The sequence below is a fragment of the Anomaloglossus baeobatrachus genome, chromosome 1 (assembly GCF_048569485.1).
Source record: "Anomaloglossus baeobatrachus isolate aAnoBae1 chromosome 1, aAnoBae1.hap1, whole genome shotgun sequence".
NCBI lineage: Eukaryota > Metazoa > Chordata > Amphibia > Anura > Aromobatidae > Anomaloglossus > Anomaloglossus baeobatrachus.
The window spans coordinates 572,725,500-572,750,916 of NC_134353.1; the positions used below are offsets into that span (position 1 = coordinate 572,725,500).

Below are 25,417 nucleotides of genomic sequence, written 5' to 3' on the forward strand. Positions count from 1 at the left end.
ACACGCACTTACCTGCTGAGCGACGTTGCTGTGGGTGGCGAACATCCACTTCCTGAAGGTGGAGGAACGTTCGACGTCACACAGCGGCCGGCCAATAGAAGCGGAGGGGCGGAGATGAGCGGGACGTAAACATCCCGCCCACCTCCTTCCTTTCACATTGCCAGCAGGACGCAGGTAAGCTGTGTTCATCGTTCCCGGGGTGTCACACGGAGCAATGTGTGCTACACCGGTACGATGAACAAATCGGCGCAGAGAAGAAGAAACGACTTTTTGAAAATGAGCGACGTGTCAACGAGCAACGATAAGGTGAGTATTTTTGCTTGTTCACCGTCGCTCGTAGCTGTCACACGCTACGATATATGAAACTATGCCGGATGTGCGTCACTTACGACGTAACCCCGCCGACATATCGTGTGACGCCCGCATAACTATTCTAAACCACAAAACGGCAAGAACCACTGGGGACTAAGAGAAACAACAGTCCATTGTTACTTTGACACAGTCTATTCCAAAAATTGCTAGAACTCTGACGTTATCATCATCAATGATGTCATGTAAACCATCAATTGCTATGAAGAAACTGGCTTTTATGAGCACAGCCCCAGACTGAAGACAAGATATTTACCTTTTCTGCAGAGGATAAGCACCTCAGATAACAGACCTTGCATAGACATGAAGTAGAAGACAGATCTCAACATCAAATATCCAGAGGAGACTCCAAGAATGAGGCCTTTATGGTAAAATTGCTGCACAGAACAACATGTCTTTGTGAGATGCGCAATAGGTGAGCAGCTGGTTTACACATGTGTAGTGTGAACCGTAAAACATGGAAACAAAGGTGTGATGGTGTGGGGGGTGCTTTGCTGGTGACATTGTTGGCAATTTAGTACAAGTTCAAGGCAATATTACGCAGTATGGCTACCAGAGCATTCTCCATACCATCCCATCTAGTTTATGCTTAGTGAGACCTTTATTTGTGTTGCAACAAGACAATGAACCAAAATCCTCCTCCAGGTAATGTGACCAAGATGGAGATGGATGGAGTGCTGCATCAGATGACCTGGTCTCCACAATTACCCGACCTCAACTTCACAGAGATGACTGGGGAAGAGTTGGACCACAGACTAAGGGGCACTTTACACACTGCGACATCGCAGGTGCGATGTCGGTGGGGTCAAATTGAAAGTGACGCACATCTGGCATCGCATGCGACATCGCAGTGTGTAAAGCCTAGATGATACGATTAACGAGCGCAAAAGCGTCGCAATCGTATCATCGGTGCAGCGTCGGCGTAATTCATAATTACGCTGACGCGACGGTCCGATGTTGCTCCTGCGGCAGCACACATCGCTGTGTGTGAAGCCGCAGGAGCGAGGAACATCTCCTACCGGCGTCACCGCGGCTTCCGTAGGTTATGCGGAAGGAAGGAGGTGGGCAGGATGTTTACATCCTGCTCATCTCCGCCCCTCCGCTCCGATTGGCCGCCTGACGTGTGACGTCGCAGTGACGCCGCACAACCCGCCCCCTTAACAAGGAGGCGGGTCGCCGGCCACAGGGACGTCGCACGGCAGGTGAGTGTGTGTGTGAAGCTGGCGTAGCGATAATTTTCGCTACGCCAGCTATCACCACATATCGCTGCTGCGACGGGGGCGGGGACTATCGCACTCGGCATCGCAGCATCGGCCTGCGATGTCGCAGTGTGCAAAGTGCCCCTAAAGGCAAAGCAGCAACAAATGCTCAGGGCCTCTGGGAATTTCTTTAAGATGATTGGAAAGCCATTCCAGGTGATTACCTTATGAAGCTGATGACAATTATAAGGGGGTGTAAAGCCATCATCAAAGTAAAATGGGGATATTTTAAGGAATCTAAGGCCCTGTTCACATTGTGTTTCTGTAGTATATCTGGGAGTTCCATCAATCCCCTAAGTCCGGCATTCAGACAAACTGACCATCTGAACAAACGGGTGTGTTGAAAGAAAAAAAAAAAACAGTTCATTAGAACCCCATTCGTGTCAGCACAAAAAGTGCCTCGTTGGCGATTCACCTGAATCCAGTTTTAGAGGGATTCAGACATAACCCAGGACGCACTGCAGAAATGCAGGGTGAACAGGGCCAAAGGTTTAGCATACGTTTTGTTTTGTATTACATGTGTCTACTCAAACATATGAGCCCCTTCGTGGTTTTGCTGCCTTCAGTCTCAATCTACAATGTGCACATTCCAATAAGAACAAGGAAAACCATTACATGAACAGGTGTGTCCGAACTTTTGACCACACGTAATAATAAAAATGTAATATCTTCTATAAACCATTATTACCAGCACACACATCACTAAATTTGATTCATAAAGAATTTTTAAATCTATAAACACATTTATATTCAAGCAGAAAAGTGATAATGATTTATTTTCCTCTTAAAAAGGAGTTAAAAAATCCCCAATAGATTATAAAAAAGTAAAGAGACAAAAAGCTCAAAAATTGTGTACACAAAATGACGAGAAATAACTATTAGGGACTTACCAGGATACTGCTTAGGAGTGAGCTCCAATTTATGAGAAAGCTGCATAGCGCCGGTTGCGTTATCTATCGTGTATACAAGTACAGAACCACTAAGGAAAGGAGAGAAAAAGTATAGTGGGTGATGACTTGGTGACACAAAGGGCAAACTGATGAATTCAATGGTTGAGCCTAGTATGTTTAGATGTGTTCCTAATACAAATATACGGAGCCAACGACTATCCTTGTTATGTTAGAGATTACCTGATCTCTACATGTTCACAGCGATCCCAACAGTGGTACTTCTGCTTTGACTTCAACACAGAAGAGTTTCCCATTTGCACACGTGGGCAGGGGAATGGGTAACTGGCCTATTTCAATAGCTTGTCCCCTTCTCTACCATGATGAATGAATAGATGAAAAAGGTGCCTTATTAGCTACTGAAATAAGCCTTCGCACACAGCTCTTTAGCCATGCCATCGCAGGAAACACTGTCGAATAGAAGTAAAAAGTAGAGACGCAAGAACACCGCAATAAAGAAGCCCATGACCTTTTGCAGGAGAGCAGTCATCCTGGTATTCATAGAGAAAACACAGGATCTGAATCTCTTCAACTTTGTATAAGGTAGTCAAAAATATGAGACTAAGGTCAACTGAAAAGGCCAAACCTCATATGTTGGTTGGCTAAAACTGGAAGTATATGATCGGATGGCATAATCAAAAACTGGGCAGATGGTGGGGATGGGCTTAACCCCTTAACGACCCATGACGTACTAGATACGTCATGGATCGTTTTCCGGTAAGCCCCGCCCCCTGCCGCCGGCGGGCGGCGGCGATCGGCGCACATATCAGCTGTTATCAACAGCTGATATGTGTGCCTGCTAGCCGCGGGTGGAATCGCTTCCACCCGCGGCCATTAACCCCTTACATTTCGCGGCCAAAGTCTTGGCAGCGATATTTATATGGGCGCCGCCATTACAGTGACTTACCCCGCCCCCGCCGGAAGTCACGTGACATGATCACGTGACTTACGGCGGTTGCCATGGTAGAACAGGGTCATGTGATGACGCCTGTGGCTAACATGAGTCACTTCCTCTCAATGCCGGAATACAGCCGGCATTGAAAGTGAAGCAGCAAATCTGCAGTTCTCAGCTCTGTAGCTGAGATCTGCAGATTGTGCAAAGCGATCAGATTGCTGATCGCTATAGCCCCCTAGGGGGACTAGTAAAATAAAAAAAAAAAGTAAAAAAAAAAGTTTTAAAAAATTAAAAAAAAATAAAAAACCTAAAAGTTCAAATCACCCCCCTTTCACCCCATTGAAAATTAAAGGGTTAAAAAAATAAAAAATACACACATTTGGTATCGCCACGTTCAGAAATGCCCGATCTATCAAAATATAAAATCAATGAATCTGATCAGTAAACGGCGTAGCGGCAAAAAAATTCCAAACGCCAAAATTACGTTTTTTGGTCGCCGCAAATTTTGCGCAAAATGCAATAACAGGCGATCAAAACGTAGCATCTGCGCAAAAATGGTACCGTTAAGAACGTCAGGTCAAGACGCAAAAAATAAGCCATCACTGAGCCTCAGATCCTGAAAAATGAGAACGCTACGGGTTTTGGAAAATGGCGCAAAACGTGCGCCACGTTTTTCGGACAAGCTTGTGAATTTTTTTTAACCCCTTAGATACAAGTAAACCTATACATGTTTGGTGTCTACAAACTCGCACCAACCTGAGGCATCATACCCACACATCAGTTTTACCATATAGTGAACACGGTGAATAAAATATCCCAAAAACTATTGTACAATCCCAGTTTTTTTGCAATTTTTCCGCACTTGGAATTTTTTCGCCATTTTCCAGTACACTATATGGTAAAACTTATGGTTTCATTTAAAAGTACAACTCGTCCCGCAAAAAACAAGCCCTCATATGGCAAGATTGATGGAAAAATAAAAAAAGTTACGCCTCTCGGAAGAAGGGGAGCAAAAAACAAAAACGCAAAAACGGAAAGTGCCCGGGGGCTGAAGGGGTTAAAGATGGAGAAAAATGGGTGAGTTCAAACGCGGTATATACAGTACCTTCAAAAAGTATTCATACGTGGGTGGATCGGGAAAAAGTAAAACAAAATATGGCATGGATGTCATAAAAATAGTTACTGCAGCCGTAGATAAATTCATTGAGCGGTGCAATTTGTACAGTGGGGTCACTTCTGTTTTTTCTTCTGCTTTTTTTTTTTTTTTTTTTTTTTTTTAGCACTTAGGGGCTCTGCAAATGCAAGACAGTGTCCAAATTTGTGTTCCAAAAGTTAAATAGCACGGTTTGCTTTCAGAGTTTTGCATGTGCCCAAACATTAGTTTTAGACCACATATGAGTAGAGATAAGCGGACCTGTGGAAGTTCGGTTTGGAGTGTCAGCCGGACTTTAGATAAAGTTTGGTTTGGGACCTGGACTTGACCGGAACCCCAATGAAAGTTACTAATTGGGCAGTTTGGGTCTCCACCCACATGCACCCAGCCATAAACAGATCTCTTCCAGAGGCAGGGTTTTTCCTTTTTTGTTGTTTGGTGCACACTACATCTGATAACGCCATTATTACCTCCAGTGCGAGCAGTTCAAACACTAAAGGTCCAGTCACACTAAGCAACTTACCAGCGATCCCAACAACGATAGGGATCGCTGGTAAGTTGCTAGGAGGTTGCTGGTGAGATGTCACACTGCGACGCTCCAGCGATCCCACCAGCAACCTGACCTGGCAGGGATCGCTGGAGCGTCGCTACACGAGTTGCTGGTGAGCTCACCAGCAACCAGTGACCAGCCCCCAGCGCCGCGTGGAAGATGCTGCGCTTGGTAACTAAGGTAAATATCGGGTAACCAACCCGATATTTACCTTGGTTACCAGTGCACGGAGCTACAGAACAGAGCAGAGAACAGGGAGCAGCGCACACTGAGCGCTGGCTCCCTGCTCTCCTAGTTACAGCACACATCGGGTTAATTACCCGATGTGTGCTGCAGCTAAATGTGCACAGAGCAGGGAGCAGCGCACAATGCTTAGCGCTGGCTCCCTGCTCTCCTAGCTACAGCACACATCGGGTTAATTAACCCGATGTGTCCTGCAGCTACATGTGCACAGAGCAGGAGCCGGCATTGACAGTGAGAGCGGCGGAGGCTGGTATCAAAGGTAAATATCGGGTAACCAAGGACAGGGCTTCTTGGTTACCCGATGTTTACATTGGTTACCAGCCTCTGCAGAAGCCGGCTCCTGCTGCCTGCACATTTAGTTGTTGCTGTCTCGCTGTCACACACAGCGATCTGTGCTTCACAGCGGGACAGCAACAACTAAAAAATGGCCCAGGACATTCAGCAACAACCAACGACCTCACAGCAGGGGCCAGGTTGTTGCTGGATGTCACACACAGCAACATCGCTAGCAACGTCACAAAAGTTGTTCGTTAGCAGCGATGTTGCTAGCGATGTTGCTTAGTGTGACGGGGCCTTAAGTAGCTCGCACTGGGCTGAGCACCGAGCGTACCTGAGCACCAATCATAACGATGCTTGCGTGAGTGGTTTGCATATGTAAAGCACTTGAACCTTTTTTTTTATTTTTTAAAGTCTGTGTTTCGCACGAACACTGAAACTCAAGTTCGCTCATCTCTACATATGAGGTATCGCTGTTCCGGAGAAATTGGTCAATTTTCTCCTATTACCCTTGTTTAAATGATAAATATGGTGCTAAAGTATTTTAGTGGGGAAAAAAAAGGATTTTTTTTTCTTATTTCCCACCTAAATGATATAAAGTTTTGTGAATTTCTTGTAGTTTAAAAATGATCAGTACACCCCTAGATTAATTCCTTGAAAGGTCTAATTTGCAAATTGGGGTCAATTGTGGAGTGTTTTAGTTATGATGTTTTGGCAAGTCAGGGGCTCCGCAAAAAGTTTACGTTCCAAAAATCAAATGGTGTGTTTTCCTTTATGGGCCTTGACGTGGGCTTAAACACCAATTTTTGACCACAGCTTGTTTCAGTTTATCATGTCTGACCTCTCCACTCCTGATCGCGGCTTGTATTCTGAACATGTGCTTCCTACCCAGACCTTGGTCCATCTGACTCAGTTTCTGCCTGTGCCCTTAACACTTTGTATGTCTGCCCCTCCCTTCAGTCAGCTGCTTCAGACCAGGGACTGCCCTATGAGTGGTACCTGCGACTACATGCTGCCCAGCATATCCCCACCATCAGAGGCCCTAATAAAGACCAGGTAGGTGCTTAGTTATGCTCTCCAGGGTATGCCTGGCTTGTGGCACAGTACTGAAATGTTTGTGATACATTAAAAAAAAAAATTGAATAAAAGCTATATTTTTCTGAACCAAATCTTGCTTGCCTCAATAATTTGACTTTGCCTTAGCTAGACAGAAAGCTATCTGCAAAATACTAAATACTTTAAATACTAAAGTATATACACAATCCTGTGAAAAAGCGGATAGTTAATATTTCACAACCTATAAGCGATCATTGGATTAGAAAGCCATGGTGATGTGGTCTGTGGTACTGTTCATTCCGTGGCCGTGAAGGGTAAAGAATGTGTACAGTGGTCTGTAGCAGAATTAAATGCAGCTCTACACAAGTGGAAATAAGAACGTGATGTTTGCTGACGAGATCACTTAAGGCTGCTTTACACGCTGCAATTAATCGTGCGATCGCATTTGCGATCGCACCCGCCCCCATCGTTTGTGCGGCACGGGCAATTTCTTACCCGTGTCACACAATGTTGTAACCCCCCGTCACACGTTCTCACCTTCCAAACAACCTTGCTGTGGGCGGCGAACATCCTCTTTCTGAAAGGGGAGGGACGTTCAGCGTCACAGCGACGTCACACAGCGGCCGCCCAATAGAAGCAGAGGGGTGGAGATGAGCGGGACGTAAACATCCCGCCCAACTCCTTCCTTCCGCTTTGCTGGCGGGACGCAGGTAAGCTGTGTTCATCGTTCCCGGGGTGTCACACGAAGCGACGTGTGCTGCCCCAGGAACAATGAACAACCGGCGTGCAGAAGGACGTGCGATTTTTAGAAAATGAGCGACGTGTCAACGAGCAACGATAAGGTGAGTATTTTTGCTCGTTAACAGTCGCTCGTAGCTGCCACAAGCTACGATATATCAAACGAGGCCGGATGTGCGTCACTTACGACGTGACCCTGGCGACATATCGTATGATATATCGTAGCGTGTAAAGCCCGCTTTATTGTCTCAAATTTACAGTATCAATTACATTGCACATCATACAGTCATCTCTCATCCATCAATCAGAATATACAATTGTCCAAATAATAGCAAAGTAATATAGCAAGCACAGAGAAACCTCACTGGTAATTCTAAAAATAAAAGATTCATGTGTTATTATTTGATGTCAGGCTTCAATAAACTTGCTTTGAGTAGATAAAATCAGTCAGAACAATTTGATTTAAAGGGAACATGCTTTAGAGGCATTTAAAGGGAATCAGTCACTAGGTTTGCTCCTCAGAGCAGCATAATGTGGAGACAGAGACCCTGATTTCAGCGATGTGTCACTTACTGAGGTGTTTGGCAAAAGATTTGCAAGACCCTGACCCAGCAGCCACATTGGTGGTGCATACCAGAGCCTTGTGAATCTCCTCTATCCGCCGACATCCCAACACCTCTTCTGCTTAGGTGTTGCAGATTGCTTAATTTTAGGCCAGACGTAATGAATGACACATGACATTGTGTCAGGCCTGTTAATCAGCAGAGATATCAGGGATGCTATTAGGTAGGAGATATGCAGGACTCTGGGCTGGAAAATTTGTTTTCTCAACTCCACATGCCGTACTAACTAGAGTCAAGGTGAAATACCGACATGCTCCCCCATTACAAAGAGCTATGCATTCATGCATAGTGCTATATTCATTCAGCAATATCAGAATACTGCTTGCCATGGGCTATATAAGGCAAATTATTATTTTTGCAGTTTGTAAATCCTCCAGAGTTTTAAAGAGCCAGGGAAGGGGAGAATAATCCATTGGTTGTCTCTCCTCTCAGCTCTTCTTGATGGACAGAAATCGTGATACCTGCACTCTCCAGTTGTGATGCAGTCGTAGCTACATCACATTAACAGGTTGACTGAGAGCTTTGCGGACTTCCAACCTCTTCCCCGTTCATGGCGATATCATCAATGATGACTCATGTTCAATACATCAAGACTGGAGTTAAAAATGTTGCAGTGTCACATGCTCCTGACTAAAATGAACATGTCTGATAACTGAGATGTGCCTCAGTGAGCTTTGACACAAATCTTACTCTAATTAGGTATTGGAGTAAGATTCCTGGAGTAAGGAATACAAACAGCTCATCATGAATTACATGGGTTGAGGTGTCCCAACCCTGTTCCACCCATAAAAATTGCATGAAAAGGCTGAAAGTCGCATTCTGGCATAGATCATTTTGATAGGTCGGGGTCTATATATGTAAAGCGCCTACGCAAAACATGGAGCCATCAGATTATTCTGTGCATCCGCTTTACACCTAGCGCTGTAGCTTGGCGGGCATGGCTGGAAGCTGGCAATGCTCTGTCATATCAGCTGGGTCACAATGAAGAGTGACATAACTCCAGAAGACCTAAAAAGAGACACTTACAGTAATCTACAGTAGATGTATTAGACCGGGGCCACACGGGGCAGTAGTGCATTTCTCGCATGACACTCGGCTTACGCTGGCAGCACAGCAGAGTCAAGTGTTATGCGAGTATCCCTGCGACTGAGGTCCGACTGTGCGAGCAGACCTCAGCTGCGGGGGGTGAGGCCAGCACTGAGGAGGGGAGGGATTTATCTCCCTCTCTCCTCCATAGCCGGCTATTGTGATTCTCGCTTTGCACTCGCGGTGCACTGGTGTATAGCGAGTGCAGTGCGATTTTTCTTTCGCCCCATACACTTGAATGGGTGCGAGAGAAAAGAGTCTCGCATTACAGTCCCAGCATGCTGCGATTGTCTTTTCAGTCCGATTAGGGCTGAGAAAATAAATCGCTCATGTGCACCCACACACAGGCTAATATTGGTCAGAGTGGAATGCGATGTTTTATGGAACTCCACTCGCACCGATTTTCTCGCTGTGTGTCTTAGGCCTTACAGAGAATTGCAGAAAAGCCCTCTATGTTAAGTTATATAAAAGGAAACTGCTCGTGTAGGCAGTTTAAATTGGTCTCCGATAAATTGTTCTTTGTAAGCCGGGAGCTTGGTGGTATTTCATGCTGTGATTAAGCCAATATAATTTCGCTGATAGCTGGTTAGACCTATATAAATAAAGTCTATATGTAATAACTTTGGATTGAAGGGTGGACATTCCCTTCATGCTATAAAATGTATCGCAGTCTATACAGTTCATGTCATACTAATCAACAGACATAACAGGTTTAATAATGAAAAAGATTTGTTTGGAAGTATTGAAGCTTGGCCAGCTTAGGCACATTTTCCCAAAATAACAAGCCGGGTACTTACTTGGCACATCCAAATGCCATTAATCTGTATTTATTGTTTACTGCCACACAGGTTCCATCGACGATATCCTGTGCCCACACGCCATGGATCTGCTGTTGGCATAAGAAACACTACTTTACTACATAATAAATTAAAATAAAATCACAAAGCAAACAAAAAGTTACAAATCAGTGATGGGCGCTTCTGTTACCACAAGAAAACTAAACTGGCTAATCTCTCCAGGAAATCTCAATAATCTTCTGCAGTAGCACCATACACAATGTTATGTAGATTTTCTTAGAACGTGAATATGACACTTGAACAGCAATGTCACATATTGGAACAATTAATTGCACAGAAGGTTATCATTCTGATATTGTGCAATATTTTCTGGGACTATTGCCAAGATAGAGTGGAGTAGTTATACACAGTCTACTCTAGCAAGAGATACATTATATAATACGCTTCTATGTCCTAAAGCGAATGGTTCACTTCAATATTTCTTGAAGACACGAGAATATTGGCCTCATTTAAGGAACTCAACTTTTGCAAAACATTATGATATACAGTGCTCAGCATAAATTAGTACACCCCAATAGATTTGTCAGAAAACCTTTAGTTCTCTTTCAGAATCCATTCTTTTGTATGCAATACCTTACTACAAACTATTGCCACATTGAATGTAAAGACCAACTTACCTAATAGATTCATTCAAGACCATATGCAAAAATGAGCACACCTCATTAAAAGTCTTGGGAGCAAAGCTAAAGTTTAGATTCCAAAATTATAATTAAGAAGTCAACCACAGGTAAGTCTCATTCCATTTTACAGTTGTCCAGCAGACAGTTGACTGTAAAAGGGGGTTACTTATAGAGAACCTGTTATCAGTATCAGACAAGAAAAACTAAAAGGTGTGGGCATAAAGGTGCTGTTCTGCTAATTTCATATGTTCCTTCACATAGAAATCCGTAGCCTGGTTATTCTTTACTCACCACTGGAACTTTGGGTGCAATTAGACGTTTGTGCATCGGGGCAGGACTGTGTGTAGGTTCTTCATCTCTGCCAGGGCCCCGGAGCTGCCTCTGGCTAAAGTATCTTCAAGTGGTTTAAATTTCCACATCGTCCTTAGGGCAGCGCTTGCGCAGAACGATCTGGTTGCAAGCTTCAGTTGTCAGTGCATGCACAGATTGAGATCTCGGATGGCCACTGAGCTGAGATCTCAATATGCACATGCATCGGCACAGAGCAGTTTTTCCTGAAACCTCCAGGAGGTTTATGTGCGCATGCGTCAACAACGGCGCTATTTTGCTTAACTCTGCAACCAGATCGATCTGCACAAGAACCGCCAGCGGCTAAGGACGGGGCGTCATTTTAAACCGCATGAAGATTCTTCTCAGGGGCCGTGGCAGAGATGAAAACCCTACACAGTCCTGCCCCGATGCACGAACAACTCATTGCACCAATGGTTATTAAAGAATAACCAGGCTGAAGATTCCCACAGTGAAGGAACCTAATAAATCAGCAGAACAGCGCCTTTATGCCCAAGCCTTTAGTTTATCATTCCTGATATGGAAGACAGGGTCTCTTTAACAAAGACCCTTTACCAAAAGCCTGCCTACAATTTGTAAGGGCCCATGGTGAAAATATGAAGACTACTGGGACTCTATACTCTGGAGAAAGGAGACCAAGGCATATGTTTTTTATGAAGGGGGGGGGGGGGATTAAAGGCTTCAATATTTTCGAATCACAATTGTACATTTGAATGGGAAGTGACTCAGATCATCTGACATCTCCATAAACTAGAGGGCAGTGAAAGCCAGATCATATAAAGTGGCTCTTACCAGTGAAAGCAGATAAGACACACACAAATAGTGTCATATGATATAATATAAACTATTGTAAGAACCATAATCTACAGTTGGTAAAATCTGCAGACATTGTCAGGATGGACTAACATGTATGGAGGCCTCCAACATTTTCCCATGACAGATGAGATCAGGAGCGATAAGAGTCTTTTTGTTCCACAGGAGAGAAGAAGCTGTCAAAGGCAGAGTCTATCTACACTCTTCCTTTTGAAAACACAAATGATTGGTCAATTCAAACATTTATGTGTCTGCGGGAGTCAGGAGAGACCGCTGAGAGTCAAGTGACCATTCACACGTCAACTCATGCGTTTGGCCAATTCTATTCACACAAATTTGTGGCATTATTATAGTACCTTGCTAAAGTCAGAATGGGTTTACTGAAAAAGTTGTATTGCTATATACTTATAATTTGGTTCATTAAATGCTTAAAAGGACACAGGTTTTTAAGCATTGACTTGCGTAAAAAATGAAAAATAGTTGAAAAATCAATAGTCTCCAAAGACAGAATCCAATTCATTTTTAGGGCTTATTAGCGTATTTTTGATCCACGTGCATGATGGACAATACAGACCGCACACAGACCAACTGTAGAATATGTGTAATGCACAAGAGTGATAGTCTAAACCGAATCGATGGTCTGTGAGGAGAAAGAAAACTTGCAGCATGTTGTAGAGATCAGAAGTATGCATTCAATGGAAGGTACGGTAGCTCCTTACAACTTGGAGGACCACACAGAGCTAATCAATGGAGCCACTTCCATCAGGCCTCAGAAACATCACTTTCACTAATGAGAGACAGGGGATAATCAAGTTCCACTCTAGATCCAAAAAGAATGGAAAAGCAGCAAAGTGTGGGCCACTAAATACTAAAAAGATTGACATTAGGTTTAGTTCGGTTTAGTCTGTGCTATAGGCAAAAAGAAAAAACCGGTTGTACCAGCCTTTGTATCAAACTATATGTGGAACTCAAATTTTATCAGATGTGGAACAATGGTTCAGCTGGTGGATCCTGAAGAAGAACAATGGAGCGTTTATAGCCATTCTGTTACCAGCTGAGCGCTTACATCTGCTGTGCTTGACACTGGCGTAATGAATCCAATGCGACCATCATTAAAGACAACAGCAAACCCATCGAGAGTTACACAATGCTCCATATCTCGGATGTGGACCCCTTCAAAATCCAAGAACGAACCTGCTGGGGAGAAAATAAAACAATCAGTGATACATGGCTCAAGTGCATCTGGTGAGGGAAATGTTAATGCTGGTCCTTCCACCTCACACAAAGCTCACAGAAGAATTTTTTATACTGTTCAGTATTATTTTGTTTTGACGTCATCATTTACCACGCAAGACCTTCTAAGGCTGTAATCTGCCAGAAGATGGTGTGTATGGTCTGTATGGTGTTCCAAATGTCATCCATACGTCAGATTGACTTCTGTATGACATACTTCTTTCCATCCACAATTAAAAAAAAATAAATAAATTAAAGGCCTTTTTCAGTTCCTATGTAATCTTTTCAATGGATCTGTTAAATGTATTCAATGTTTGAGTGCATGCTGCAGTTTTTATCCACACGGTCTGTCGAAAAAGGTTGATGTGAATTGGTACTGATTAACATTGGTCCATGTGCACATGCAGTCCGTAGCGTACAAGTACAATACACACTGAAGATACAGTCAGACTAGTCTTGCACTCAAAAGACTTTGCTCATCCCTAGAATTGTTTTTGCTCCAAAGCAGGGTACTACGGACAGGTTTTCTTTAGACAGCATTTGTCTTCCCATCGCAAATATTCATGACATACCAATAGAAAATGCCATAAAGGCTTTGAAAGACAGGCATCCCATGTCCGATAACCTCACATGCTAGGAAAGTAGAAGACACTTTTTGGGGCCGTGAAAATCATCTACTAAAAATTCATTTCTAAACATCCACAAACATATTTATACAGAAAAGAGGAATGTGGCACTGAACTAACCCTGCTGACCTACAATGGTGAGCGGAAACAGGCCGTAGTAGTAAGAAGCCACAGAGCGCCAAACAAGGAGAACACTCGTGGATCCCTAATTTGCCCACAGGCAACATTTCACGCTCTCCGCGTACTGATAATTCCTGCTACAAAGAAAAAAAACTGGCATTTAGGAGGGAGACGCCAATTCTGGAAAGTAAATATGCCTCGGTTTATTATTTTTTAGCAATCCAGGCCTTAACATTTTTTTTTTACTGGAAAAACCCTTTAAAAGAGTTGCCTCCTGTTATTAAATGGTTAAAATTACAAAGTGGCTGTACAGAAACACAACTTGGCAATTTACTCCTTATTGGAAATCCTCTCCTTTTCTCAGAGCGAGGATTTTTTAATTTCATAGTTTACTACCCATTGCCTAGGTTATTGGCCACCTCTGCAGTCTCAGTGGTGGCCGGTGCCATTGACAGACCTTGTAAGCTCTAGATGTCACGGAGCCAGCCGGTATCAGAGCCTCTGACATGCTGCCAAGGAAAAGTTACCTATAATCCTGTGGGGGATTTTTAATAGGGGGTAAATTGAAAAGTTGCTTCTTGTAACTAGTTCTTTGCAATTTTACCCATTTAAAAGGGAATCTGTCACCAGGATTTTGCCACCTAATCTGAGAACAGCATAATGTAGAGACAGCGATGTGTCACTTACTGGGCTGCTTAGTGTAGCTTTCATCACAGCACTGTTTTATCAGCAGGAGATCATTTGAGGTTTAGTAAACCTGCGGATATGTAGTCCAACCACACCACTACCACTGATTTGCTGCTTTCTGCCTATGCACAGTGTACACTGACAACTGTCTATCAGTGGTGTGGTGGGATTATGCAGAGATCAGCATTCAAATAACTAGAAGATCTACAGCAGTTAAACAGATTTTATCAAATCAGCAGCACCAGTACAGTACGTAATACATTGCTGGAATCAAGGTCTCTGCCCCTACACCATACTACTCTTAGGGGTACTTTGCACACTACGACATCACAGGTGCAATGGTGGTGGGGTCAAATCGAAAGTGACGCACATCCGGCGTCGCGGTTGACATCACAGTATGTGAATCCTTTTACATACGATTAAGGAGCGCAAAAGTGTTATCATATGATCGGTGTAGGGTCCGACATTTCCATAATTTAGCAGCAGCGACAGTACGATGTTGTTCCTCATTCCTGTGGCAGCAGACATCGCTGTGTATGAAGTCGCAGTAGCGAGGAACATCACCTTACCTGCGGTCACGCCGGCAATGCGGAAGGAAGGAGGTGGGCGGGATTTTTACGTCCCGCTCATCTCCGCCCCCCCGCTTCTATTGGCCGCCTACCGTGTGACGTCGCTGTAACGCCGCACAACCCGCCCCCTTAGGAAGGAGGCGGTTCGCCGGCCAGAGCGACGTCGCAGGGCAGGTGAGTGCATGTGAAGATGCCGTAGCGATAATGTTCGCTATGGCAACTATCACAAGATATTGCTGCTGCGACGGGGGTGGGACTATCGCGCACGGCATCGCGGCATCGGCTTGCGATGTCGTAGTGTACCCCTTAGATGTTGTAGCAAAATCTGGTTACTGATTCCCTTTAATGGGGTTGTCCACTACTCTGGCAACCCCTTCTCAATCATTATGTCCTCCCCCCAAGTTTAATAATAACATGTACACTCACCTCAGGTGTCAGTGTTTCAGCACTAGGTCTCCTGGGGCTCGTGTGATAGTGTTATGTCATGAGATCCCTGTGGCCAATTGGCGGCCACTTCACTCTTCCCTCATTGTATGTAATTCACCGTCACTTCTTCCATATGTCTGACTTGTTTGAAGGAGAGGAGAGTGAAGTGGCTGCTGAATGGCGGCAGCAATCGCTTGATAACAGTGTCACATGAGCACCGGAAAAGCCAGGCTAGACAATGCTAGAAAACGCTGGAACAGCGCTAGCATCCGAGGTGAGTATAGGTGTTATAATTATACTTGGGGGAAACATACTGATTGAGACTGGGTTGTCAGAGTAGTGGACAACCCCTTTAAGAACCTGAGGCAACCACGTTAAGTCACAACATTTCGGGAAATCACCATTCATTCGATAGTAATTATTATCTTCAATGATCTTTAAAATGTGGAAGGTCACAGTACCTCTAGATGGCTGCAAGTCAACTGAAAAAGGAATGGTAGCCAAGTTGATAGCTTTTCTTCCATTTGTTATGCCTTCCCAGTGAATGAGGTGAAGCAAGCAATCCTCGGTGGCCACAAGAAGATCATCCATCATGGACTGGATGCTATAAAAAAAGAAGACCATTCATTAAAAGGGTTGTCCACTACTTTTATACTGTTGACAAATCCTTTGGATAAGATTTAATAAATCAGTGGGGCCTGACATTCCAGAAGTGGCCGGACGTAAAGAGTTCTGTACACCGATTAGTGGCTGTGGGCAAGTAACAGCTCAGCCCCTGTTCTCTTCAGTAGGATCAGCATTGGCCACTAACGTGTAGGTAGCTGTACTGCTGCGCTCCATATGCTGTTTACATCCGGCTGTTGGAGGTGATAACAGCTGGGCGGTGAGGGAGGCCTTGAAATCTGTGCTTTCTATATTGCATTTCCAGGCCCTTTATACAAACCTTGTTATTGGAGCCTGTAAATCCAGAACCTTCTTGGTCTCTAAATTTAATGCTGGAGCACATTGTTCCTCCTTGTAATGAGGTATTGTCTTCACATGAGAGCTTCCTCTGTAGACAAAAAATAAAAAAAGAAAATCATGAAAATAAAACTTCAGCTATGTTATCTAATGATTTACTTAAAGGAGTTGTCCGACATTAGGTTAACAAAAAATGTTGAGTTTATCTGTGCTGTATTGTCATATAAATCACCCCTACATTGTTATTTTTTTTTCTATCTTTTGTTCCTCTTGAATTATCCCTTTATTCTCTGCAGCTCTTTGTTTACATTCAGCTCCAGCAAACATGATAACTTCCTGTGCAAAACCTCCGAGTCACAGCTGGCACCGCCCAGCCTCAGTGTCCAGCCCCGCCCCGCCCTCTGCACACACATTCCCTGTCAGTATTCTGCCCCAGCAGTGACCGGTTATCACTCTAGCAATGGAAATAACAGGCCCACATCGGGCTCTGCGACATACATACACATACACACACACACACACACACACACACACACGCCGCTCTATACCGACCACCCCCCTCACTATTGTTCTGTATCGACCCCTACCCCCATAGGGAACACATGTGGGCTACATTCACATGACCGTTCCGTTTTCGCGGTTCACAAAAAAACGGTCCATTTTTTCATGGATGCATCCATGTGCCTTCTGTTTTTTTTGCGGACCGCAAAACACGGAAGCAGCAAGAAAGAAATAGATGAGACATATATAATGTCCTACCCCCCTGCATATTCTAAGCTGGCACCCTTTAGTGACTTTCATGTGGCACTAAAGGGTGCTTAGCCTTTTATTTAGCCAAAAAAAAAAAATAATTATAAAAAAAAACCAAAACGACGTGGGGTCCCCCCTATCTTTTGTAGCCAGCTTGGGTAAAGCAGACTGCTGCAGGCCACAGCTGGCAACTTCACCTTGGCTGATAATCCAAAACAGAGGGCACCCCACGCTGTTTTTTTAAATTAAATAAATAATTTAAAACAAAAAACACTGGGTCCCCCCCAAATTGGATCACCAGGCAAGGTAAAGCGGACAGCTGTGGTCTGGTATTCTCAGACTAGGGAGGTCCACTTTTATTGGACACTCCCCTGCCTAAAAATAGCACGCTGCAACCGCCCCAGAAGTGGCGCATCCATTAGATGTGCCAATCCTGGCGCTTTTACCCAACTCATCCCATTGCCCTGGTGCGGTGGCAAACGGGGTAATATATGGGGTTGATGCCAGATGTGTAATGTCACCTGGCATCAAGCCCTGGGGTTAGTGATGTCATGGCGTCTATCAAATACCCAGTCAGTAATAAAAAATAAACAAAAAAAGTTTTATTTGAAAAAACACTCCCCAACACATTCCCTCTTTCACCAATTTATTGTAATCCAATAAGGGGGACACATGACGACCCATACCATAGTCAATGTCCCAATCAATGAAGAACAGAATGTTCCCCATTGGCTGGGAGAGCAATGCAGTGACCTGAGCTAACATCAATAGCCCAGGTCACTGCAGGGCATGACGAGCGCTGCTGCCAGGAGGCAGATGAGATCATTACCTGCTGTGACAATCTCCTCTTCACTCCTGTCAGCGATGTTACTGCCGCCTATGCCCGCCGCCTTCTCAGCAGTATCGCCCGTGACGTCACCGCTAGTGACGTGAGAATGCAGCGGGTATAGGCGGCAGTGACAGCGCGACTGGAGTGAAGAGGAGATCGTCACAGCAGGTAATGATCTCATCTGCCTCCTGACAGCAGCGCTCGTTATCCCCACGGCTGCCAGCACTGCAGGGTGAGAATCTGCATGCGGGCAGACACACACTGCAATGAAGGCAGCCGCAGGGCTGGAGCGGGACACAGACTGCACGGGCACTCCTGCTATCCTGAGCAGGGGGTGCTGGCGGTGACACAGTGGGCGGGGAGGGTACGGGGTGCGGGGACTCACGCACTGTACCCTCCCAACAGGGCGGCAACAAGCTGTTCCAGATTTGCATGTCAACATGGTCCTGCCCATGTTGACATGAAATGACCGGAAGCAGTAAAATCGTGGCAGGAGCGGTCACATGACCACTCTGAGCCGGGGGATAGGGGCTGACAGCAGGGCAGGTAAGTGCTCACTATGTACTTACCTGCCCCAATGTAGCCCAATGGGGTAATAATAAAAAAAAAAAAGTCAAAATAAGCCGGATAACCCCTTTAAAAGAGAATAAATGGGTATGCTGAATTCACAAAAATATATCGTTATGCTTTAGTTAATGAAAAGCTAGGCAATTTTCTAGGAGACTTTCTGTATTCACCTCTTAAAAGGAATCTTTCAGCAGGTTTTTGCTACTTCATCTGAGAGCAGCATAATGTAAGCAAAGAGCCTGAATCCAACAATGTATCACTTAAGGGGTCTTTACACGGAGCGACATCGCTAGTGATGTCGCTAGCGATGGCACCCGCCCCCGCAGTTTGTGCGCCACGAGCAAATCGCTGCCCGTGGCACACAATCTCGCTTGTCCGTGTCACATGTACAGCCGTCCCTAACGACGTCGCTGTGGGCGGTGAACAACCTCCCCTGAAAGGGGGAGGTTTGTTCGGCGTCTCAGCGACGTAACAGAGCGGGCTGCCAATAGAAGCAGAGGGGCGGAGAGCAGCCGCATCTCCGTCACTCCCACCTCGGTGCTCGTTGAGGACACAGGTACGCTGTAGTTCGTCGTTCCCAAGGTGTCACACATAGCGATTTGTGCTGCCTCGGGAACGACGAACAACCTGCGTCCTCAACAACCAATGATTTTTTGAAACTGAACGATGTGTCAACGATGGATGATTTGGTGAGTATTTTTCCATCGTTAACGGCCGCTCATTGGTGTCCCACGTAACGTCGTCGCTAACTATGCCGGATGTGTGTCACGGAATCCCTGACTCCGTTAGATAAGTCGTTGCGTGTAACGGGGCCTTTAGTTTACTGGGTGCAGCAGTTCTGACATAATCAGAGTTTTTAGATTTAGCAATGTAGCAGAGCTCAGAAAGCTAACCCCGCCCACACCAGGCTCTCTATGTACAAAAGCTATAGACATAAAGGTGCTAATCACAGCCAGGGGCGTGCCTGACTAGCGGAACTCTAGCTTACTTAGTCCGGCAATGATAATCTCCTATAAAGATTCCCTATAAAGCCTTCAAGATATCTTTTTGCAGCCGTTTATTAGGTTAATTATCATTTACTTCCAGATGACAGGAATCCTAGTCATAGGATGATCGAGCAGGTGCTTGGCTCTGTGCAAGCCACAGCCTTGATAACTGTACTGAAGTTATAATCAATCTATTCCATGACCTCAACAAAGCTTCATCAAATAATGGAGGACCTTATTAAAATGACCACAAAGAGAATAAAAGCAGGTGAACAACATCACTTGCCCATTGTTTTACTCTTTTTGGAAAGTGGAATCTTGTATAAAGTCATTGTATGCAAAAAAAATAACCAACAACCCTCGAGTCATTTCCATTGTGTTTAATTATGGAAGGAGAAGAATAAAAGGAAATTAAAGTGTGATATTGAGAAGCCCATACAATGCTTACCTAATGCACTGACTACACAAAAGGGCCATTAAAAAAACATTTTACAGAAAACTGTTTACTGCTGTTGCTTAACTAGTTAGGTCATGTTCCCACGTGGCAGATTTGTGGCAGCTATGTATGATTGTTCTGTGGAGACACAGCTATTTGTGACCTCAAAAGACACGATTCTTCCCTCCCTCCAATTTCATCATTACAAATCATGTATATGAGAAATGAGAAGTACAGTATAGAGCTTTGTTTTCTTATGGAGAACACTCCTGTTAAGCTCATTGTTTCGCGGACAAAGGGTTCTATGTAGCAAACTATCAGCTAGGAGAAAGTCCAGGTCTGTGCCAGTATTAAAATTGTGGATCAGGATATACTGTGCCACTCAATGCCAACAGACAGTAACACAAGGCATACAGTAGGCGTTACCACATTTATTATTTTGATTTATTCTTGCAAAATTACAGTACTTCAAAATAAATAAATATACTCACTGGTCGATTTCTCCCCGCACCCCCTACATGGTTTCCAGAGTTTTTGTCTTCAATGATAAACTGCAGTGCCAATGCAGACTACTGTCCTCAGTGCCTGCCTGTAATGTGCCCTGAACCATTGAATAATGGAAATGTGGTGCAATTATATTTTTCTCTATAGCATGTGGACAGCTGGATGCATGTGTGCCACTCGGAAAATACATACATTACAATACAGACATATGCCGGAAACAAACAATGGATCCGATTTTTGTTTCTGGGCATGCCCAGACGTTGTGTAAATAGTCTCTCGGTGTCTATGTGTCAGTCGGTCCGTCGGTCTCACTCTGTCGGTAGGTCTCTCCCTCCCTCCTTTCTACTCACTGATCACCGATGCGGTGCTGCACAGCTGTCACACTGCTCTGGGGGCTTCTCCTGATTTTGAAAATGCCAGCCGCTCATTATTCCATCTAGTATTCACTGCTTCCCCTCTTACCGCAGCCTATGATTGCTTGCAATTAGACACGCCCCCACAGCTGTCTCACTGCAACCAGTCACAGCCGCCAGTGGGCGGGTCTATATCATGCAGTACAATAAATTAAAAAAAAAAAAAAAACCAAACCCACATTTTTGTGTACTCACCGTAAAATGTCTTCCTTGGAGCCTTTCATTGGGGGACACAGACAGTGGGGTATTATGGTGTCTCCAGGGAGGCGTGACACTAGATTTGCACAAGTGTTAGCTCCTCCCCCCACAGCATATACCCTAGCTAGGCAGGAAACTAGCTCAGTTTGGTGTAAAAGCAGTAGGAGAAGGACAACCAAAACCACAAGGGTGGGAGCTGTGTCCCCAAATGAAAGGCTCCAAGGAAGACATTTTACAGTGAGTACACAAAAATGTCCTTTCCTTTCTCGCCTTTTCATTGGGGGACACAGACAGTGGGACGTCCCAAAGCAGTCCCTGGGTGGGAGCTGAACTATTAACAGTGTATAACATGAGACTAAGAGCTGACTAACGACTGCAACTGCAGTGAACACGTATCAAAACACTGTAAAAAAACAGAGCAGTGGCCACTTAAAAATGGGCTACTGCCGCCTGAAGGACTTGTCTTCCAAGAGCAGCATCCGCGGAAGCATGCGTATGCACTCTGTAGAATTTTGTAAACGTGTGCACACTGGACCAGGTAGCGGCTTTGCAAAGTTGGGCCGCCGAAGCCTGATGGCGGATAGCCCAGGAAGCACCCACTGCTCGCGTAGAGTGGGCCCGCACAGATTGAGGGGGAACAGAACCTCGTGCTTTGTATGCCTCACAGATGGTAGTCCTAATCCATCGAGAAATCGTGGATTTAGAAGCCGGATTGCCCTTTTTGTGTCCTTGTGAGAGGACGAAGAGGGCATCGGACTTGCGCAATGGCGCTGTTCTGGAGATGTAGATCCGCAGAGCCTTGACGAGATCTAGAGTGTGAAGGGCTTTTTCAAAAGAGCGGACAGGGACCGGGCAGAATGACGGCAACACAATGTCCTCGTTTAAGTGGAAAAAAGATACGACCTTCGGGAGAAAAGCGGGGGAAGGCCGAAGGACCACCTTATCATGATGGAAAATCAGGTAAGGTGAGCGACAGGAAAGGGCCGCCAGTTCGGAAACTCGCCTGATAGAGGTAATGGCGACTAAAAAGGCAACCTTCCAGGACAGTTGTTGAAGAGAGATTTCTCTCAGAGGTTCGAAGGGAGGAAGCTGAAGAGCTCCGAGAACCAGATTCAGATCCCAGGGATCTAAGGGGTGGCAATAAGGAGGGACCAAATGCGCCAGCCCTTGAAGAAAGGTACGGACCTGAGGGCGAGAAGCCAGCCGCTTCTGGAAAAATACTGACAAGGCAGAAACTTGTCCCTTAAGGGTACTGAGAGCTAGACCCGAGTCCAGAACGTCTCGCAGAAAGGCAAGAACATTAGGGATTGAAAAGGTAAGGGGCGACCGATTATGTCGGTCACACCAGGAAAGATAGGTCTTCCAGGTCCTGAGGTAGCTACTGGCGGAGGAGGGCTTCCGAGCATTAAGCATAGTATGAACTACCTTAGAAGAAAGACCTGATTTTGCTAGAATCAAGGATTCAAGTGCCACGCCGTCAAATGCAGCTGTGCTGTATTCTGGTGGAATATTGGACCTTGCGACAGAAGATCCGGGCGGTCGGGAAGACGCCAGGGAGTGTCGCCGAGCAGTTGGAGAAGCTCTGGGTACCAGGCTCTCCTGGGCCAGTCCGGGGCCACGAGGATCACCGGAATTCCCTCCACTTTGATTTTCTTGATTACTCTCGGAATGAGAGTAAACGGAGGGAAGATGTAGGGTAGGCGAAACTGCGACCAAGAAAAGACTAGAGCGTCGGAGCCGAGCGCTAGTGGGTCTCTCGACCGGGATATGAAGGGATGTATTTTGGCGTTCATCCGAGAAGCCATGAGGTCCACATCTGGGAGTCCCCAACGAAGAGTGATCTGATGGAACAATTCGTCGTGGAAGGACCATTCTCCTGCCGCTAGACCTTGCCTGCTGAGAAAGTCTGCGGCCCAGTTGTCTACCCCCGGAATATGGACAGCTGAAATGATGGGAATGTGCATCTCTGCCCAAAGAAGAATCCTGGATACTTCATCGCTGCCCTGCTGCGAGTTCCTCCCTGACGGTTGATGTAAGTCACGGCCATGGCATTGTCTGACTGGATCCGAACAGGGAGGCCCAATAGTAAGGGTGAAAATTCTGAAGGGCCAAAAATATGGCTGATCTCCAGAACATTGATGTGCAGGGAGCGCTCGGAAGGAGACCAGCGTCCGTGAACAGTGTGGTGGAGAAACACCGCCCCCCAGCCTATCAGGCTGGCATCCGTCGTGACTACTTGCCAGTGGACAGGGCGGAAGGACTTCCCTTGAGATAGGGATGAGGCTTGAGTCCACCAGACAAGGGAGCTGAGCGCAGACAGATAGGCGGACTGACCGGTCTAGGGAAGCTGGATTCTTGTCCCAGGAGGATAGAAGATCCAGTTGTAGAGGGCGCAGATGGAATTGGGCAAAGGACACGGCTTCTATGACCGCCACAATCTTGCCTAACACACTCCATTCCGAAGGGATGTGTGACGGCGAGAGCGGAGGGATTGGGCAGCCCGGATCAGGGAAGACCTCTTGTCCTCTGGAAGAAAAACCCGGGACTGAGCCGTGCCTATCAGCATACCTAAAAAGGTGATGCGCTGATGAGGAATGAGGGATGACTTGTTGAAGTTGATAAGCCACCCTAGCCTTGACAGCGTGTCTAGGCAAATCTGCACGCTTTCTGAGCAAACTTGAAGAGAGCTCTCTTTGACAAGGTCGTCCAAATAGGGAACGACCAGGATGCCTTTGGGGTGTAAAATGGACATGACGGCCGCCATGACCTTTGTGAAGACCCGAGGCGCAGTGGCCGGCCCAAAGGGGAGGGCCCTGAATTGGAAATGACTGTGTCCTACGGCAAAGCGAAGGAACCGTTGATTAGAGACACATGGGAATGTGTAAATAAGCATCTTGAACGTTTATGGAAGCTAGGAATTCTCCAGGTTCCATGGCGGCTAGCACTGCTCTCAATGATTCCATTCGGAAAGTTTGAATCCGTACGAATTTGTTCAGCCGTTTGAGGTCCAAGATAGGGCGGACAGAGCCATCTTTTTTGGGAACGACAAAAAGGTTTGAGACCTTTGCCGCGCTGTTCCAGGGGCAATGGAATGATAGCCTCTTTACAGAAAGCAAATGTTATGGCCTGAAATAAGGCCTGGCTTTGCGTTTTGGACTTTGGAAGACGAGAACGCAGAAACCTGTTGGCCGGCAGGGAATGAAAATTGATCTTGTAACCTGAGGTGACGATTTCTCGAACCCAAGCATCGTATATCTAGCCAGATATCCCGAAAAAGCAGAAGCCGCCCTCCAACAGGAGTCTGATCTGAGGGATACCTGATCTGAGGGATACCTGGCGTCATGCTGAGGGGGCCTGTACAGAGCGAGGTCCTTTGGGTTTAGGTTGCTTGGAGTGGGAACGCCAAGAAGAGCCCCTTGAGGGACCGGATCCTCGATCTGAGCGTTGGGACGATCCTTGGGGGGCAGGCCGAAATGACTGCCTGCGCCAAGGAGATTTTTTAAAATTCCTGGATACAGGCCGCTTTTGAGGTAGAATGGTACTTTTACCACCCGTCGTCTCAGATATGAGTTTGTCCAGGGATTCTCCAAACAGACACAGGCCATGGAAGGGGAGTGTGGACAGGGATTTCTTGGAGGCACTATCCGCATTCCATATTTTTAGCCAAAGGACTCTGCGGGCAAAGACAGCATTGGCCGCCGATAGGGCTGACAAACTAGCTGCATCTAGGGAGCCGTGAAGAAAATAATTAGAGGCTAGAGAGAACAAATCAAGGATCTCAAAAGCCGCCGGGGGAATATTACAAGAGCGAAGCATCCTGCGTAGGATCTTGCTTCACACCCCCATAGCTCTCACGACCCATGTTAAGGCAAACAGGGGGCGAAGAGAGGAGCCCGAAGCCTGGAAAATAGATTTGACCGCAGCATCAACTGCGCGGTCGGACGAGTCCTTGAGAGACGCGTTGTCTGAAACAGACATAACCGTGTGTTTAGCCAGTCTGGATACTGGCGGATCCACAACGGGGGGTACTGACCAGGGCTTAACCATTTCAGAGGGAAAGGGATGAGCGAATGAAGAGAAGGGTTTTTTATTAAACCTTCTATCAGGGTGATCCCACCATTTAGATATAATTTGCCGAAAAACCGGATCCTGAGCAAATGATTTAGGAGGCTTCTTGGCCCACTTGATTGCCGACTGAGAAGTCGGGTCAGGAGGCTGATCAGAGATCGACAGAGAGTGATTGACAGCCGAAATTAGTGTGTCTTCTATATGCCTAGACT

General features: G+C 45.7%; 1 protein-coding gene across 2 annotated transcripts in view; it reads right to left on the minus strand.

The window, feature by feature from the left end:
• RIC1 (RIC1 partner of RAB6A GEF complex) overlaps positions 1-25,417 on the minus strand; it is a 212,419-nt gene that overhangs the window by 96,737 nt on the left and 90,265 nt on the right. The window contains exons 4-8 of one of the 2 annotated variants that reach the window (XM_075317531.1): positions 16,438-16,545; positions 15,956-16,098; positions 12,900-13,027; positions 9,993-10,084; positions 2,519-2,607 (exon numbers count right to left, since the gene is read on the minus strand). In XM_075317531.1, the coding sequence (XP_075173646.1) occupies positions 2,519-2,607; positions 9,993-10,084; positions 12,900-13,027; positions 15,956-16,098; positions 16,438-16,545 (560 nt within the window). Of the gene's footprint in view, positions 1-2,518; positions 2,608-9,992; positions 10,085-12,899; positions 13,031-15,955; positions 16,099-16,437; positions 16,546-25,417 lie in introns of both variants that reach the window. The other variant, XM_075317521.1, reaches the window with a different exon arrangement.